Consider the following 14885-nt stretch of genomic DNA (forward strand, 5'->3'; position numbering starts at 1 on the left):
CAATACAGTGGGGTAACAAAAAGTATTGACATCCCAGGCCGCTATAGTTGGCATATCAGGGTGGTAGTTAATGCTTTTGTCAACCCACAATAAGTAGAAAGCCAGGGCAAAATCGGGGAAACTACCCGTTCAATAGACTAGGAAATAAGGATGAAAAATTGACTTGTATCTGCATAAGATGGCACCCGAGAATCATAAATAAAGTGCTGAGTACACTGTATAGCAGCAATTATTATGCGCAATGCATTCAGTCCAGGTAATATTTTTAATGAATCAAACTTTTTCAACATCTAAAGTAGTCCCTTCCTCGCTGTAGTGGTATAACTTGAACTATCACCCCTTGAGCTAGAAGGAGTGTTGCTATACACAGCGAAATTTATGTCCATGTTTTGACACGACGGTCCCGTTGCGTTGCCCTCTCGTTTTGCGTTAATATAATCAATCCATCCCCGGAACATCCGAAGGCGAGAGCAAATGATGACACCCGGGACGCCGCTCAGCTTAATACACAAGCTTAATTAGCGTTCTGTAACAGTTTGTCCGGAGACAGATCGAAAAAGGTAAAACCTACCGCAAGTATTATGATCGCTGTTAGAAGTTCAGATTGACTAGGACCAATACCCTCAGCCAGCGCCAAACAGTTCTCTGCATTCCCGTTGGCGGATGTCAAGCATGCAAACCATGTCCGAACAATATTCTGATCGTATTCAGAAAAGCGTTTCTGGTGCATCAAAACAGATGCTAGATATATGGTGTATGTGGCGATGATGACGACAATCAAAACGGGATGCCACTGCATCTGAAGGATCAATTTTACCCGTATTGATGCTTGTCTCATTTTTAACATCCGTTGTCTTTGGGTTGACGTTGAATATCTCCTGTCGTCTACATCACCTATAATCATGCTCTGTAACAAAGCCCTGACGACGACGTAACTGGAATAGGTCATAGTGATCACTTGCAAGAGCAAAGCGGAAACACTGATTATTAATACAGGAACCCAAAGCGTCTCACGATCGTAGTACGGACGCAAGTAGCAGATATTGCCAAATTGATAAGCCAGACCACTTATGCTGAGTTCGATTGCAACTAAAACAGCTGACCCGATACATGTGGTTGCCAAAGCAAGGGCACGAAAACATCTTCCTGGTGTGAGCTCCCAGCAGACAATGAGGTGAAGAGTCACTGAGCGAAATAAGCCTGGAGATAGCTGGTTACTAGGTATATCATTAAATAATAATATAGGAAATACACGTCCCAAAAGATGAAGAACGAAGAAAGAAGAAAAACAGAAGTAATCACCACTCACAGCTGATAAGTAAGACGAAATACCCATACAATAGCAATGCCATACTTGGGCCGCAATAGTAGTCAGACGTTATATCTCCAGGCGTGATTGCATCTTGGCAATAATTCGGCGACGGGTAGAGTGTAGTAATCCAAGCAACCTAGTGAGACTAAGTTAGAAATGCTGGGAAGTATAATCATCACCCACAAGCAGAAAATTGGATTACATTTATGAACACAAAGGCGGCCAATGGTATTGTTGTGAGATAGTGACGGTCAGTAGCTGATACTGGTAGCAAAGCAAACGTGATCAATAACAGAATCACGAATGGCAAGACTCCTAGGGCAGACCACGCCGGCACATGTCTCCTGTCAACCAAATCTATTAAGTTTCAGTTATCAGTCTTTGTCCGCCTTTTCTTCTAGCTGAATCTTTGCTATACCAACGGCGTCGGGGTAGCGCCATTCGCTAATCGGACATGGCAGACAACAAGATGTATTTCCAATAACCTCGCAAAAGCGTGTCACCGACGCTACGACGAATCAGCACCTAGTTAGAAATTGTATAACTTATGTCACTCGGATATAATACGAACCGCGGGTGGTATTTGGGTACAGAGATTCATCAAGCAGTGGCGTAGGGCATAAGGATGCCATATCTCAAGAAACGTTTCAAAAATATTAATGAAGGGGCATGGGTGAGAATCTGGCTCTTTCGAAGGACGAACGGAGATAAATACTGGCGACACTGTCATTCCTTACGAGAGACGATTACACCAACGGATTATTTCATCGAAGCATCATGATTCGTTCTGAGGTTTCAATAAACCGAGCCCGGCTAATACATTTTTGTGCAAAAAGAAAATATGCGACCAATACCATCCTTACCTTACTAACTACTAAAGGTTGCGCTCTTATTGGTATGGTGGTTAAAGTTTGACAATTTTTTGTCGCGCCGATCTACCCCGCATATCAACTGCCACAAAAGGTCTCGAACACATAATAGAGTTTTACGAGGTTCTTAGACTCTTGTAAAACCCAAATCTGGGACAATTTAAAAAAGGGAGTCGTACGTTCGAGACTGGCTTGAGAAAGGACGATGGCGCAGCGAAGTAAACGGTGCAAAAGTTACTTGATCTCAAGGCCCAGCAGTAGTTAAAGATAATCTCGAGAATTAAAACGACGAAATTTGTTGCGCCGGTTTTTAATTACCATCGAACTACGCAGTACTGTAAGTGCTTAAGTTCCAGTTGTTCGTTTGGATGGATGGGATCCCACGACGCTACGAGCAAGCCAAGACCTCGTATGCGGGGAAAATCGATAATAGGGGGCTGACTCGGCGATTTGGTCAGAGCTAATCGTTCAAATGGACATTCGCAGAGGTTCCAGCCGCGGATATTACATAAGTACTCCGGACTCCGTACCGAAAGGATGTGAAAGAGAGGATCCATTCCTCAATAAGCTAGCATCAACTGAACAGAGTGGTAGCTTAGTGCTCGTTTTGCCCGTTTCCAATAAACGTAGTAGCAAATCAGTACGACGGATGATCACAGTCACCAGCTGTCTCTGCTGTCACCGGCGCTTGGCAGTTACAGGGTATGCAAGTGACGTTCTGGATCACTGTAGCCCCTGCGACGACCGTCTAAACCGATTTCAGTTATGAGGCGATCGCCCATCCAAGAGCGACGTACGGCATCACCATATCACACATACGTTTCCGAAAGTTGGCTATGCGGGACAATGACCTAGTCGTCCACCTGCGTGACTTAGGACGTTCTACTCACAGCCTTACATTAATTGTCAAGGTGTAGACTTTTCAAAAAGCTAGCAACGGTGATGTTTGAAGTGTCTTCTGTCCGTTCGGAACAGAGCCGCATCGCTGTGCTATTGTTAGGCTGACCGTTATGCCAGCCTGCCTAGTTCAACTAGTGGTTCTAATTGTACTGATTGCTATGGGATAATTGAACTTGATGTGTTGCTTGCTTAATTCTGATCTCTGCCTCAGTGCGGGTGATAAATAAGCGTTCCTATAGAATATCTATCTTAACAAGCAGAAAAAGCTGGCCGACAAAGCTTGTATTACCTGGACTAACTCATTTCTCAATTGCCGAATATTGTGGCGTGAATTTGACCTCGTAACAGATTGAAATTATTCACACTACGCCGGAAGTAACCGATTAGACGCGGGGATTTTGATTAGCGTCGTATGCAAATAACCGTATTTTATTTCCTCCGCTATAAGTAAACCATGTCCCCATGCCCACGTTCTAGAGTCCCTCCGGCCTCATTTCGGACAATCTTTGAATATGGACGAATCTACCGCACATGTTCGCGGCGCCCCAAGGAGGGCTTGCGATAATTGTCGTCGACGAAAAATCCGCTGTAACCGCAATCAACCATGTGCCAAATGTGAGGAAATCCAGTTGGTCTGTCAGTACAATGACACCGCGCGCCGAAAAGGACCCAAGGGCCGCACAGCGCCGGTCTTGACCGAGCTCCTTGCAACAGGGACATCTGATGGCTCAGGAATGCACAATTACGATTCTCAGCATGCTAACGATGTGGTTCTCGACAGTCTACAGTCCTCCCTGGCGCCATTAGATGACAGTCCTTACTCAGCCGACTATGACACTTCGCTGTTAGTATATGATATATCCACAGCTAGTATAGCTCCAGTACCACGGCGGATCTCCTCTCCGCAACTTCGAGCGTATGTTCAGGCATTCTTACAACAGTTATATCCTATTATGCCAGTCGTCGATGGAAATGCGCTTTTGCTAGATTGTGCTGGCCCCGAGGCATTGCACCCCCGCCGCTATGCCCTTCTAGTTGCCCTCTCAGCAGCTGCGCATTTTCAATTGAACTTCCATATGCCCGAGAAAGATGTTGACCCCGATACACTCCGATCGGGATACCACCTGATCAGAGAAGCAGAGCAGGCGCTGCATCAATTTGATCCCTTCGATGACTTACATGCCGATACTATACTCATCAGGTTTTTTTTGTTTGCTGCGTATGGAAACCTTCGCGAACCGGACCGGGCCTGGTATTATCTCAACCAAAGTCTTTCTTTCGCTCATATTTTGAAGCTGAATATGGAGTCCACTTATGAGGACCTCGACCAGAATGAGGCTGAGATATTACGAAGGATCTACTGGCTTCTTTTCGTCACAGAACGGTAAGAATGTTAACTATTTCCTGCCCTTGGCGAATAGGCAGCAATGACACCTTGTTGAAAGATTTTGCCTAACTAGCCATAATAGTGCATACGCCCTCCAAACGGGCCGGCCGATTATGCTCCGTGCTACCATCAAGAAGCCTGTCGTATTCCAATCTGAGTCTCCAACAACAATGTACGGTTTTACCAGTCTAATCTCACTCTTCGAAAAGATCACCCCTGATTTCTATGAATGGAACATTTGCGACATAGGTGGAATGTGCGATCTTTCATCCTTGTCAGATATTTATAAATCTGTCGCCTTTGCGACACCGCTTCTAGCCGAGGTTCCGGAAACTAATCGAGTCGATATCATCCTCACGCAGCAATGGCTTCAAACCCGCTTGTGGCGATTTTACATGGACCGACAGTATCTTCATGGGGGACAAAGTAATACGGGCCTCCCTAAACAGACCCCAACGATCGCGGGAAGAATTGTCATGGCCTGTTTGTCGTCAGTGGCTCAAAAGTCGGCCGATTCACATGGAATTGGAATAGTAAGCTCTAAGATCCGTTTCCCTCCCTGTTCACCATGTCTTCTATTAGTGTAGGCTTTTTCATCAATAGACAAGGTGAACACCAAGCACAATTTTCGCTGACAGCACCTAAAAGGAACAGAAACTTTATGATATCGGGGAATCCATCTTTCAGTTTACGCAGCAACTGTGCCTCAAGACAGCTGAATCATTGGAGTCGTCCAAATTCGACGCGAGAGATGTCTTGTCCGGTATCCTAACTTCATTATCCCGGATTCGAGGATCTCAATCGTACCTATTTCCAGCACTTCTTCAGCAGTGCCAAGGACTTTTGAGCTTAGGGAATGTGCCTCCGCCCCTGAGCGAGACATCTGTCGCAGAAACTGATGAGCAGGAGTTTATTGAGCGGGATTCTACTTCTAGCGCAGTGTGGTGAACGTCAATGTCCAACACTACTTCAAGTAAGAAAGGACGGGAAATTTGTAATTCTAGGACTCGGCGTGTATATATGAGATCATGGGCTTTGGTGCATTGTATTGAGAAAAAATGGTTTCACTTTTGTTATTCAATCTATCAAGTTTCTTCTCTTTCGTTTCTTGCCCTTCTATTCGTAATTAGCTCACATTGGCCTTCGTTCTCGGCCACGGTCCACAGACCCGCCGAATGGATTGAAGTGTGGTTAGACCGGTAAGTACTGTAACGAGAGAAATACCTCGTGGGATTCCAATGCCGCCCCCGCATTTCCAGTTTGCGCTGCAAAAGTTTAGACCAATCGAGCTCCAAAGCTGAGTCCTGGAGTATTTAACGAACCCCGTCCGTAAAACTTTAGTCCGCTTTAGGAAATTGGTCCATTAAATAAGCTTCACAGTCGGGCCTTCTTCGGAAAATTCATCAGGTGACTTTAGTCTATCAGTCTGGAGGAAAGCTGGAATTTTCCAACTAGGCTGTTTTAAGACCTAGACAAAGTATCAATTTCATCTTTATGTAGTAGAACTACAAAGTAGTCAATTACGGAGTCATAACTGTGGTACTGTAGCCAATATATTTCTATGGTACGTGATTTTACTACTAGGCTAAAATATGAATCCACAAGCAGTCTACATAGGCAGTCTGCTGATTAGGAATTAACAATGGTGGTCGGCCAGTGTAAATAAAATCACCACCGCTGCTGGCTATACGAAAGCAACGATTATTGATCGATAATATGTAGACTAGGTCTAGGAATCTATGTCCAGGTGTGTATGAACACATAACGAGCTCGCGACCCGCTCGATGTATCCAGTTTATTAGGGTTACCAGTCATAACGCCTCCGGCACTGAATTCCTCAAGTAGGTTGAGAGAGCTTTCGTGCATCGCCTTGCTCACGAACATTCTTCGTATGCGGATTCCATGGATTGAATGCAACTGTCCAACTTAAACACCTGGTGATGCTCCACAGGGGAGATCAACACACAGACTTCAGTGCAAGATGGCAATATCCGGCAATCTCATCTTTACTCTATCGAAGTGGCTAAGGCACACTCTCCTACTCAATACTATGACTACTTCGTGTACAAGTCGATCGATCGGAATGGTAACGGACAGATATGCATTCCACGTAACCTCAACTCCGTCTGTACCAATATTGATGATCAAATCTCTATCGAGCCATCTGTCGGTAATCCTATGACTTGGGCCCAATTCCTATACGCTACAGACGTTGTCGCTCAAGACTTCAGACTTAATGGCTCGTCAATTTCGGCATCCGACGTTGTCATTCGCCCAGCTAATTTGAATTACAATATCCAGTCAAGTAATGGGGCTGTGTTTATCACCGTAGCCTACAGAGATCACGGTGTATGATTCTCGATGGAACTGCAAGACGAGCTTTGGGCGTAAGGCAACACCGGTCCACTGGAGAATTCTTATTAGCACTCATATCAACTTGGGTTGCGTCGGGTGCTAACTCCTCAATCCATATATTTTCTACCAGGAAGGTTTCGATATTCGCCTACAGGATTAATCCCAATCAGAGCAGGAGGACTATATGTTGATTGGTGGTGCATCTCCCTTGCATTGATAGGTCTAGCCCTATGGGTCTGGAACTATTCTAGGGCTCTCTTTTTGGACCTAATTAATACCTAACTTACAGGCCTGGTTTCCAACTTCCTGTGGCTCCTTGGCATCGGATCCGCCATCTCAGCCCCTTAGCAATGCGAATGACCTGGTAATTGACTTTTTCTTGGCTGATCTGGTTAACTGAATAGGGTTTGGTCCTCATGAGTCAAGAAAATCCAAGTTTTTGGGTCACCCAATCGGCTTTGGCTCCTATATACCATACCAACTCGAGAGTCCACGGCTTTCACCAACCATTGAATGGCAGGACTTGATTGTGCCTGTCCAGAAAGCTACCCTCAGCTGCACCTAGTCTTTCTTTCGTATACATCTTTAGACTTCGATATATGTATATCCGAGGCTCCGAGGAATCCAGATCACGTGTATGCGAACGCGTTGCTGGTATGTGAAAATTTTTCTTTCATGATGTTTTTAAGTTGTCAATTACTCCGATTATCGTCAGGATCATTTGTTACAGCCTAGTGTTATGGTCTTGTTCATAGGAATATTCGTTTACTAAGCGATGCGCCAAAAGATTAGAATATTGAAGATGGCGAATCCTCTCTACTTACTTATATAGTAAGAGCTGTCAGGATCATTGCACTTTTTATTCGAATATTTTCGTTTTTTTGCGATAAAGACTTTACAGACATGATTAAATGCATATGAGGAAGCTGCTCAATCACTACCTGAGAGCATCCTTCCCTCTTTCTCTTCTCCTTGTGTATCTCTTTCAATGGTCCTTTGCTTATTTCGTGGGTTATTTAGTATGCACGTTCATGATGTTAAGGTATTGTGGGCTAACAGTTTTCAAAAATTAAATTTGAAAGTTTTCTGTTTAACCCCTCTCTCTTGCAAGATGAAGAAAATCGAAAATTCACTCTTTATGCGTATTCAGGTCGTTAGAGTACCATATTCTGAGTGTATAGATTAGCTAGTCGAAATGGAACTCCTATATTCAAAACGTTTCGTTCTCTCGTGCTCACGAAGCAGTAGCAGCTGCAATCAATAATGTCGCTGATACCGTGTCATGGTGAAATTGCCCAGATTGTTTTGGTTCACACTTGTGTTTAGGGTGGTGACTTTGTTTGGTCAGCCCCAATCTGCGGACAGTCCGTGAGTAATGCATTATTCATCCTCAAACTTGGTCGATGATTAATAATAACATACAACCTATAAATATTATTCAGGTCTCATCATACCCATCAGCATCATACGGGCTCACCCGATCGTCAGACCCGGGAGTTGACAAGTGAAAAGAGTCTTATTAGTAAGTCTATACAGCACCACAGCACGATATATACAGGAGGCTAATGGTACCATGAGCTAAGTAGATAGAGTGGTTAGTCGAAATGAAGCTCCTACACCCAAACATTTCCTTCGCGCCAGTGTTCGAAGCAGCCATAGAAGCGACGCGGAACGCGACCTTACAAGCGATAGAGTGCGTACCTCGCCTGGGGGGAGCTTGAAGGGGTGGATCACGACAGTTCTGGGATCTAGTATTCTTTACGGAAATGATATACTGAGTCTGCTAGTCGCAGACCGCCGACAATTCATGGGCAATGAATCATTCGCTCTCAAAATGGACAAAGTAGATTGATGAAACTCTAAAACTCATCGATACCGAATTCGGGCCATCGCTGAGTTGGGAGGAACCCTCGCAGGGTGAACAGGGTAAATATACACTAAATCATATCAGAGTATACAACTGAGGGTAATATTTTCTGAGGTAGTGCTTAGGTTTCCAAAGAATCGTTGGTAATGTTACAAAATCAACTAACCGACGCACTATCCACTGCCACACGACCAGAAGTATAAATTCGGTTTTGAATGATACTTTACGCCAAGGGAATACAGGATTTTTATATAGTTCTTGGTAGTTTCGCTCCCGTCTGGCACCGAAGGTGACACGAAGAATATCGTTAATGCCGATTGTACAGAGGGGAGGATGCACTCGAGTTCAGGTATGACCCGATTCTTGTACCAACACTGTCCCAAAATATTGAAATAGAGATGAATATGTTTGATATTCATTACTTCAGAGCTTATTTGGCAATCAGCCTTGCGATCATTACAAGCGTGCAGATCCTTTCAAACCGAGGCGGTCAGAAGTATCTAGTGAAAAGGACAATATTTGGTGTCATCTGTTTTTTTTAATTGGCCATATGCAGTGTGCCAGTGTGCGGGTTTGTGTTAGCGTGCATACTACCCTTGTCACCAAAGGCATCATTGGATGACACTCCTACGCGACTCGGGGCATGTTTAGTGTGAGGCTGAAAGATAGTCAACCTGAGCAAGGCTTCTCTACTCGGGTGCTCGACTATTTTTTCTTTCCGTCATTGATTTTTCATACCAAGGGTGATTCTTCCACAAGACACCACGCCTTGCGAAAGCGATAAAAGAATGTCAGGCGTTGAAGCTATTGGTATAATCAGTGGTTGCATTACCATTCTCGAAAGCATTGTGAAACTCTACAATGATGTACAGGGGTGGAAAGACAGTCTTCCTGCGTTTCAGGCAGTGGCCCAACAACTCCCACTGGCCCAAGAAATTCTTCGAACCATTGAGAAGCACATCAACGAGTCAAATCCAGACGACGAGACGTCTAAAGCCCTAAAGATGATTTCAGAACTCTGCAAAGAGAAGTGTAAGCGTCTAGAAACGATCTTTCAAAAGCTCGCAGCGAAACCCAATGCATCGAGAATCCAAAGCTATTACTTGACCGTTCGCCAGATGGGAATGGAAAACCGGGTAGAGACTCTGATGGGAGGCATCCTACGAGATATTCAGCTCATGGCGGGGAATCGGGCAATTCAAGCAGCAACGGAGGAACAACTCAAGGAGGTTGCTAAGGCTATTCAAAAGTTGGCTGATATCGATATCCCCTCTTCTTTACTGGAGGAAATGTCGCCTCACATGTATATTAATAATGGGCCTGGACCCCAAAATACAAATAGTGGTGAGGGAAGACAAGCCAATAACTTCGGTCAGGGAAAGCAGTATAATGCAGAGAAGATATATTTTGGTAAGAATGATGACTAGGACCAACTAGGCATAATATGATTCAGTGAGATATGGATCTAACTGGCTGCTTTCTGTTGTAGGTTGTGACGAATACGATCTCAATGGTATGTAGCTCTTCGCATCTAAATGTACAAAGCTTCATTGATTTACATTCGATTCTAGATAGGATCGCAAATCTCCGAGAAGAGTGCAAGAACGAAGTGATGCTGACAGACCCACGGGACGACAAAGCCAACACTATTAGCGAATTTGGAGAACGGGTGGAAGGTACCTGTACTTGGATTAAAGAAAACAAGAGCTATCAAGCATGGTACCAAGAGCAGGGCTCCAAGCTTCTTTGGATATGTGGTCCACCAGCAACTGGAAAAACATATATGTCAATCTTCCTAACTGATGAACTCGAGAAAGCGATCAAAACGGAATCTTCAATGGAAAATGATTCTGAGCTACTTGTGTTCTATTTCTGTTCTGCACAGAATAATAAACGAAGCACTGGAATCGCTCTCCTTCGTGGCTTAATCTACATGGTATTATTACAAAAACCGAAATTAGTTGATTATATACTGGACGACTTTATTCAGTTCAAACAGCATAATGGTCTCTTCGCCCCATCGAATAGAGAAGCACTGTGGAGAAACTTTGAGAAAATTCTACAGAAAATTGATACAAGAAAGATATATTTCGTTTTAGATGCTCTTGATGAGTGTGAAAAGCACTCATTAGAGTGGCTTCTCCAAAAACTTACAGGCCTTTTTTCCTCGAACACACAGCCTCCAAAAACTATACTGAAGATCATAATTACAAGTCGTCAACTTCCAGAAGTGCTCTCTGTTTATCTTTCCCAATTTCCTCACGTGAACGTCAATTCAGGGGAAAAATATTTGGAATATGATCTCAAACTTTTCATCTCGTCTAAGATTAAGAGTTTAGCAGATGCAAAAAGCAGTATAGAAAAGGATGAGAATAAAAGGGCAAAATTAAGGATAAAATGGCTTTTAGCAACTCAACCACTAACCAGTTATACAAACGAAACTTTCTTGTGGATTAGCTTTATCATCAGAGATCTCAGAAAAGCTTTACTCACAGAAGTACCGCAGATGCTTGAAAAACTACCACGAGGATTGGATAATTACTACGAGAGAATTCTTTATCAGATTTTAGAGCTTGGAGAGGCTAAATCTCTAACTGCTGCCTTAATCATCCGATGGGTAGCTATGGTTAGGCGGCCTCTTAGTCTGGTGGAGTTAAGTGCTGCAACGGATACACTACCCACACAAACCCACTCTCAAGAAGAAGTGATGAATGACCATATCAGCCTTTGTGGTTATTTCCTAAAAGTCGACAATGGTGTGGTTCACCTCATTCATCAATCTGCCAAAGATTACTTGAGGAGCAATATCTTGAAAAAAAGAGGGCATCCGCTCAGTCAGTTTCATATTGTGGAAACGGATGTGGATTTTCAAATAGCACAAACTTGCTTGAAGTACATCCAGGGGAAATTCGAAAGGGGCGGCCCCTATGAAAATGGTCGAGAATACACTCTCAGTCCTAAGCTGTTCTGTACAGAGTTAGAAGAATTTCAACGCTTCCCTCTACCAGGATACTCCACCAATTGGTGGCCTGAACATGCTAGACGCTCAAAAAAGGACAACGCCCTTTTAAACCTCTCTTTTTTCTCATCAGACTCATCTACTCGTCAAGCCTGGATACACAGTTATTGGCGCACAAATATGCCAAAATGGCAAACTCCAGGGACGTCGTTCAATTTGATCCATTTTTCATCATTCTTTGGTCTAAAATTAATTGCTCGGAGTATTGTTTCTTCAAACAGTCTCACCAAACGAACACTCCACGATACTGTTAACTCCAAGTCTATTCATGACATGTCCCCTCTGCACTGGGCTGTCAGAAATGGACACCACAGTGTCGCTAAGCTTCTTATAGATTATGGAGCTGATTTGAACGCAAGAGGCTATGGCCTACCTCCCTTAATCTGGGCAGTACGCAACGGTCATAAGAAACTCGCAAAAATGCTTCTCGATCACAGTGCGGAGATCGACAAGATGGGGTATGGCCTGATGGCGCTCCATTGGGCTTCCTGGGAGGGACAAGAGGGAATGGTTCAACTGCTTCTTGATCATGGAGCCGAGATCTCTGCGACGACTCTATCGCAGAGTGTTGTCCCCTTGGATATGTCGGCAGCAAAATGTTGTGCCATGTTATATTATCTTTACCGTATTCGACATAAGATTCCCGAAGGGGCGGCAATATTCGATATAGATAATAGATATATTGAACGGTGAGAGAGGAGCAATCAATTCAAATAACTCTAAACAATGTAATGCTAATTTTGTCTAACAAAAGAGGCTTGAAAACCATTATGGATCTACCGTACTACTATAACAAAGACAAACATGGAGAATTTCCATGGTCCACAGTTCAAGAAGCAAATATCGTTTCAAAACTTGCGCGGGAGGAAGAGTTGCTTTCCAGTAAAGAATTCAAAAGGTTTATTGTCTGTCTGGCTTGTGGTATGACTATCTTGTCCACCCTCACGACAGCCTCCGAATTCTATCCGAATATAACAGATGACCTAAATTCAAAAGCTCCTCCTCACGAGAGGCAGTTTGGATGGCGTGAAGCAATCTGCGTGTGTTACTTCGGAATACAATCGATTTCGACTCCAGACATATTTCGGTCGTTTCCTGATTCCCTTGCGCCCTTGAAATACGATATACTACTTGGAAATTACATATCTCAGATAATAACTGTACTCCTATATCCAATTTTCGTGCGAATGCGTCTTGCAATATATTCTGGCTTATTTACGACTTTCACATGCGTCCTTGTTTGCAGTGTTTACCGCCTTCATAGAGATACTTGGCTCCATATTTTCAAAGGGATGTCAGGACCATTCAATGTGATTTTGTCTGTGATGATGTTCCTTCCACTATGTTGCACTTTTATTTATTGGAATTGTCACCTATTTACTGTGTTGACCATGGGAACCTCCTTTATCTCCGTCAGAGAATATTGGGGAGAATTTTGGAATCCGTCACGCGGCCACACGCCAGCAGAATTGGCTGCATCCCGGCGATTTGTTGGTGTTTTGAAGCTGCTTGGGGTGGAGGATGAGGCTAGTCTTCGCCAGTCAAAACTTTCGTTAAAAGAAATTGCTAACATAGTGTTTGTTGTGTTCTTGCTACTGGCTTTGCCTGTTATCCATTTTTTCAATTAGCTGCAGGGTAGAATGTGAAATTCATGAACATCAACATAATTAGGGAAAGGATCCATTCGCACTTCGCCTAATATAAATCAGGCTTGTGTCTTGCTTGTATATTACTGCCACAGAAGCGTCCCTAAAGACCTACTCTGTGTCTTTCTGAAGAGGTCACTTTACGCATTAGAGGAGGCGCTTCTAAAGCATGTTTACCTACCTTATTCCCTGATTCTCTACCTCGCCCCGAACATCACCTTGTCTGTGTATTGCTACCTTTGGGTGTTCTTTACTTTTAAGGTCTTGATTTAGGCCTTACTCTCAGGTTTCATTTCTATCAAACGGATTTTTCAGACCCTATTTTTAAATTTACCCAGTCTTTTTTTTTTCTTTTTTTTTTCAGTGACTATTAAAAACCAGGGCCCTTTCCTTGATCTCTTCTGGTGTTGACAGGAGGTCAAAGGTATACCCACATATTCATATTGTCATACAGGACAATTGGCTATGTGGGACAGTAAACCACGTGGGATAGGTATATCATGGTATACCATATTGGATAATAACGCTTACATGAGAGTAAATATACATAAAATTGTGGCATGGTTTATATGAATAATAAATCATTTGGGATCAAAATGCCACAATTTTCATAGAGCACTATACCATATGAGACGACATAATCATGGGATATATGCACTAGTACATGAATCAAGCCGTAGATCATTAACAAATATTCAGCGACGTACAGGGTGGGAAGGCCACGGATTTTGAGCCAGCTTTTAACTCCTTACATAAGTTTATTAAGGTCACCCGCAAGTTTATATAGCCACATGTGTCTTCCTCTCCATTCGCTTGCGTACTTCTAATTGGAAGATCTTTAGTGATTAGGCATTTTCGGTTCATATTATAATCTACTCTCGCCAAATCCATTCTCATCTTATAATCACGTAAATTTGTTAGAATCAAGCAAGCAGTTGAGCATAATATATCGTTCAAGAAACCCCCAATACAATGCTGAGTTACTACTAGCCATTGCTCAACGTGGGCGCGAGTCAAGCTTGTTGCTATACTATTCTGTGAACAAAAGTACGCTACGTAATGCTGGGGTTTACGGATGCATTATTTCAGAGCAGACATGACTTGTTTCCTCTTGATGAAATCAATTAGAACGTGATCGCGCTGCTCTTCAACGGTCTTGACGTCTGCAGCTTGCAAGAGTTCCTGCACACTTTGCTCCAGTCTTTGAACATTCTTATCGCTATAAACAAATTCATGAGCGTTCATGTCTCTAGTCCACCCCTCAATGGCGGGCGTTAAGTGTGTAAGCAGGTGGGATTTTTTATTATGCAAACAACTGTAGGCTCGGCGGTGACAAAGACACGAGCTGACACCGGAGTGAAAGCGCTAACTAAATCATCCGATGTGTAAATCTTCATCAAAGTGGAATTGCTGGTCGATGTGGTCGATGTGGCTGCTTTCCCATCTTCTTGCAATGGAATATGACATCTACAACTACAACCTCAGATCCCTAAATCATCACTTGGACCACTATGTATGGCAAGTAGACGT

General features: G+C 43.4%; 4 protein-coding genes across 4 annotated transcripts; 3 read left to right on the forward strand and 1 right to left on the reverse strand.

Annotated features, from left to right (window-relative positions):
• Positions 1 to 240: 240 nt before the first annotated feature.
• Positions 241 to 943, reverse strand: BGW36DRAFT_367448 (uncharacterized protein). Its single transcript, XM_046214870.1, has 2 exons — positions 572 to 943; positions 241 to 500 (listed from the first exon to the last, which is right to left on the reverse strand). Exons 1-2 carry the CDS (start codon positions 902 to 904, stop codon positions 291 to 293), a joined length of 543 nt encoding a protein of 180 aa, XP_046078004.1. The 5' UTR covers positions 905 to 943; the 3' UTR covers positions 241 to 290.
• A 2613-nt stretch (positions 944 to 3556) lies between these two features.
• Positions 3557 to 5544, forward strand: BGW36DRAFT_367450 (uncharacterized protein). Its single transcript, XM_046214871.1, has 3 exons — positions 3557 to 4465; positions 4551 to 5001; positions 5117 to 5544. Exons 1-3 carry the CDS (start codon positions 3594 to 3596, stop codon positions 5414 to 5416), a joined length of 1623 nt encoding a protein of 540 aa, XP_046078005.1. The 5' UTR covers positions 3557 to 3593; the 3' UTR covers positions 5417 to 5544.
• A 663-nt stretch (positions 5545 to 6207) lies between these two features.
• On the forward strand, positions 6208 to 6823 carry BGW36DRAFT_353793 (glycoside hydrolase; the record flags this gene model as incomplete). The annotated part of the gene is made up of 3 exons (XM_046213468.1): positions 6208 to 6215; positions 6263 to 6309; positions 6420 to 6823. 3 exons carry the CDS (start codon positions 6208 to 6210, stop codon positions 6821 to 6823), a joined length of 459 nt encoding a protein of 152 aa, XP_046078006.1.
• Positions 6824 to 10130: 3307 nt separating this feature from the next.
• On the forward strand, positions 10131 to 13598 carry BGW36DRAFT_12497 (uncharacterized protein). The gene is made up of 3 exons (XM_046209315.1): positions 10131 to 10203; positions 10262 to 12398; positions 12464 to 13598. The coding sequence occupies exons 2-3, from the start codon at positions 10303 to 10305 to the stop codon at positions 13335 to 13337; spliced, it is 2970 nt and encodes a 989-aa protein (XP_046078007.1). The 5' UTR covers positions 10131 to 10203; positions 10262 to 10302; the 3' UTR covers positions 13338 to 13598.
• The last annotated feature ends 1287 nt before the right edge of the window (positions 13599 to 14885 follow it).

Source organism: Talaromyces proteolyticus, assembly GCF_021365285.1.
Source record: "Talaromyces proteolyticus strain PMI_201 chromosome Unknown BGW36scaffold_1, whole genome shotgun sequence".
NCBI lineage: Eukaryota > Fungi > Ascomycota > Eurotiomycetes > Eurotiales > Trichocomaceae > Talaromyces > Talaromyces proteolyticus.

Excerpts from the sequence above, each read along its gene's own strand:
- BGW36DRAFT_367448 (XM_046214870.1), bottom strand. The coding sequence starts at position 904 with ATGATTATAGGTGATGTAGACGACAGGAGATATTCAACGTCAACCCAA. Across the intron at positions 501-571 it reads CAGCGATCATAATACTTGCG|CTGAGCGGCGTCCCGGGTGT; the intron begins GTAGGTTTTACC and ends TTGTGTATTAAG.
- BGW36DRAFT_367450 (XM_046214871.1), top strand. The coding sequence starts at position 3,594 with ATGGACGAATCTACCGCACATGTTCGCGGCGCCCCAAGGAGGGCTTGC. Across the intron at positions 4,466-4,550 it reads CTTCTTTTCGTCACAGAACG|TGCATACGCCCTCCAAACGG; the intron begins GTAAGAATGTTA and ends TAGCCATAATAG. Across the intron at positions 5,002-5,116 it reads ATTCACATGGAATTGGAATA|GAACAGAAACTTTATGATAT; the intron begins GTAAGCTCTAAG and ends AGCACCTAAAAG.
- BGW36DRAFT_12497 (XM_046209315.1), top strand. The coding sequence starts at position 10,303 with ATGCTGACAGACCCACGGGACGACAAAGCCAACACTATTAGCGAATTT. Across the intron at positions 12,399-12,463 it reads GATAATAGATATATTGAACG|AGGCTTGAAAACCATTATGG; the intron begins GTGAGAGAGGAG and ends GTCTAACAAAAG.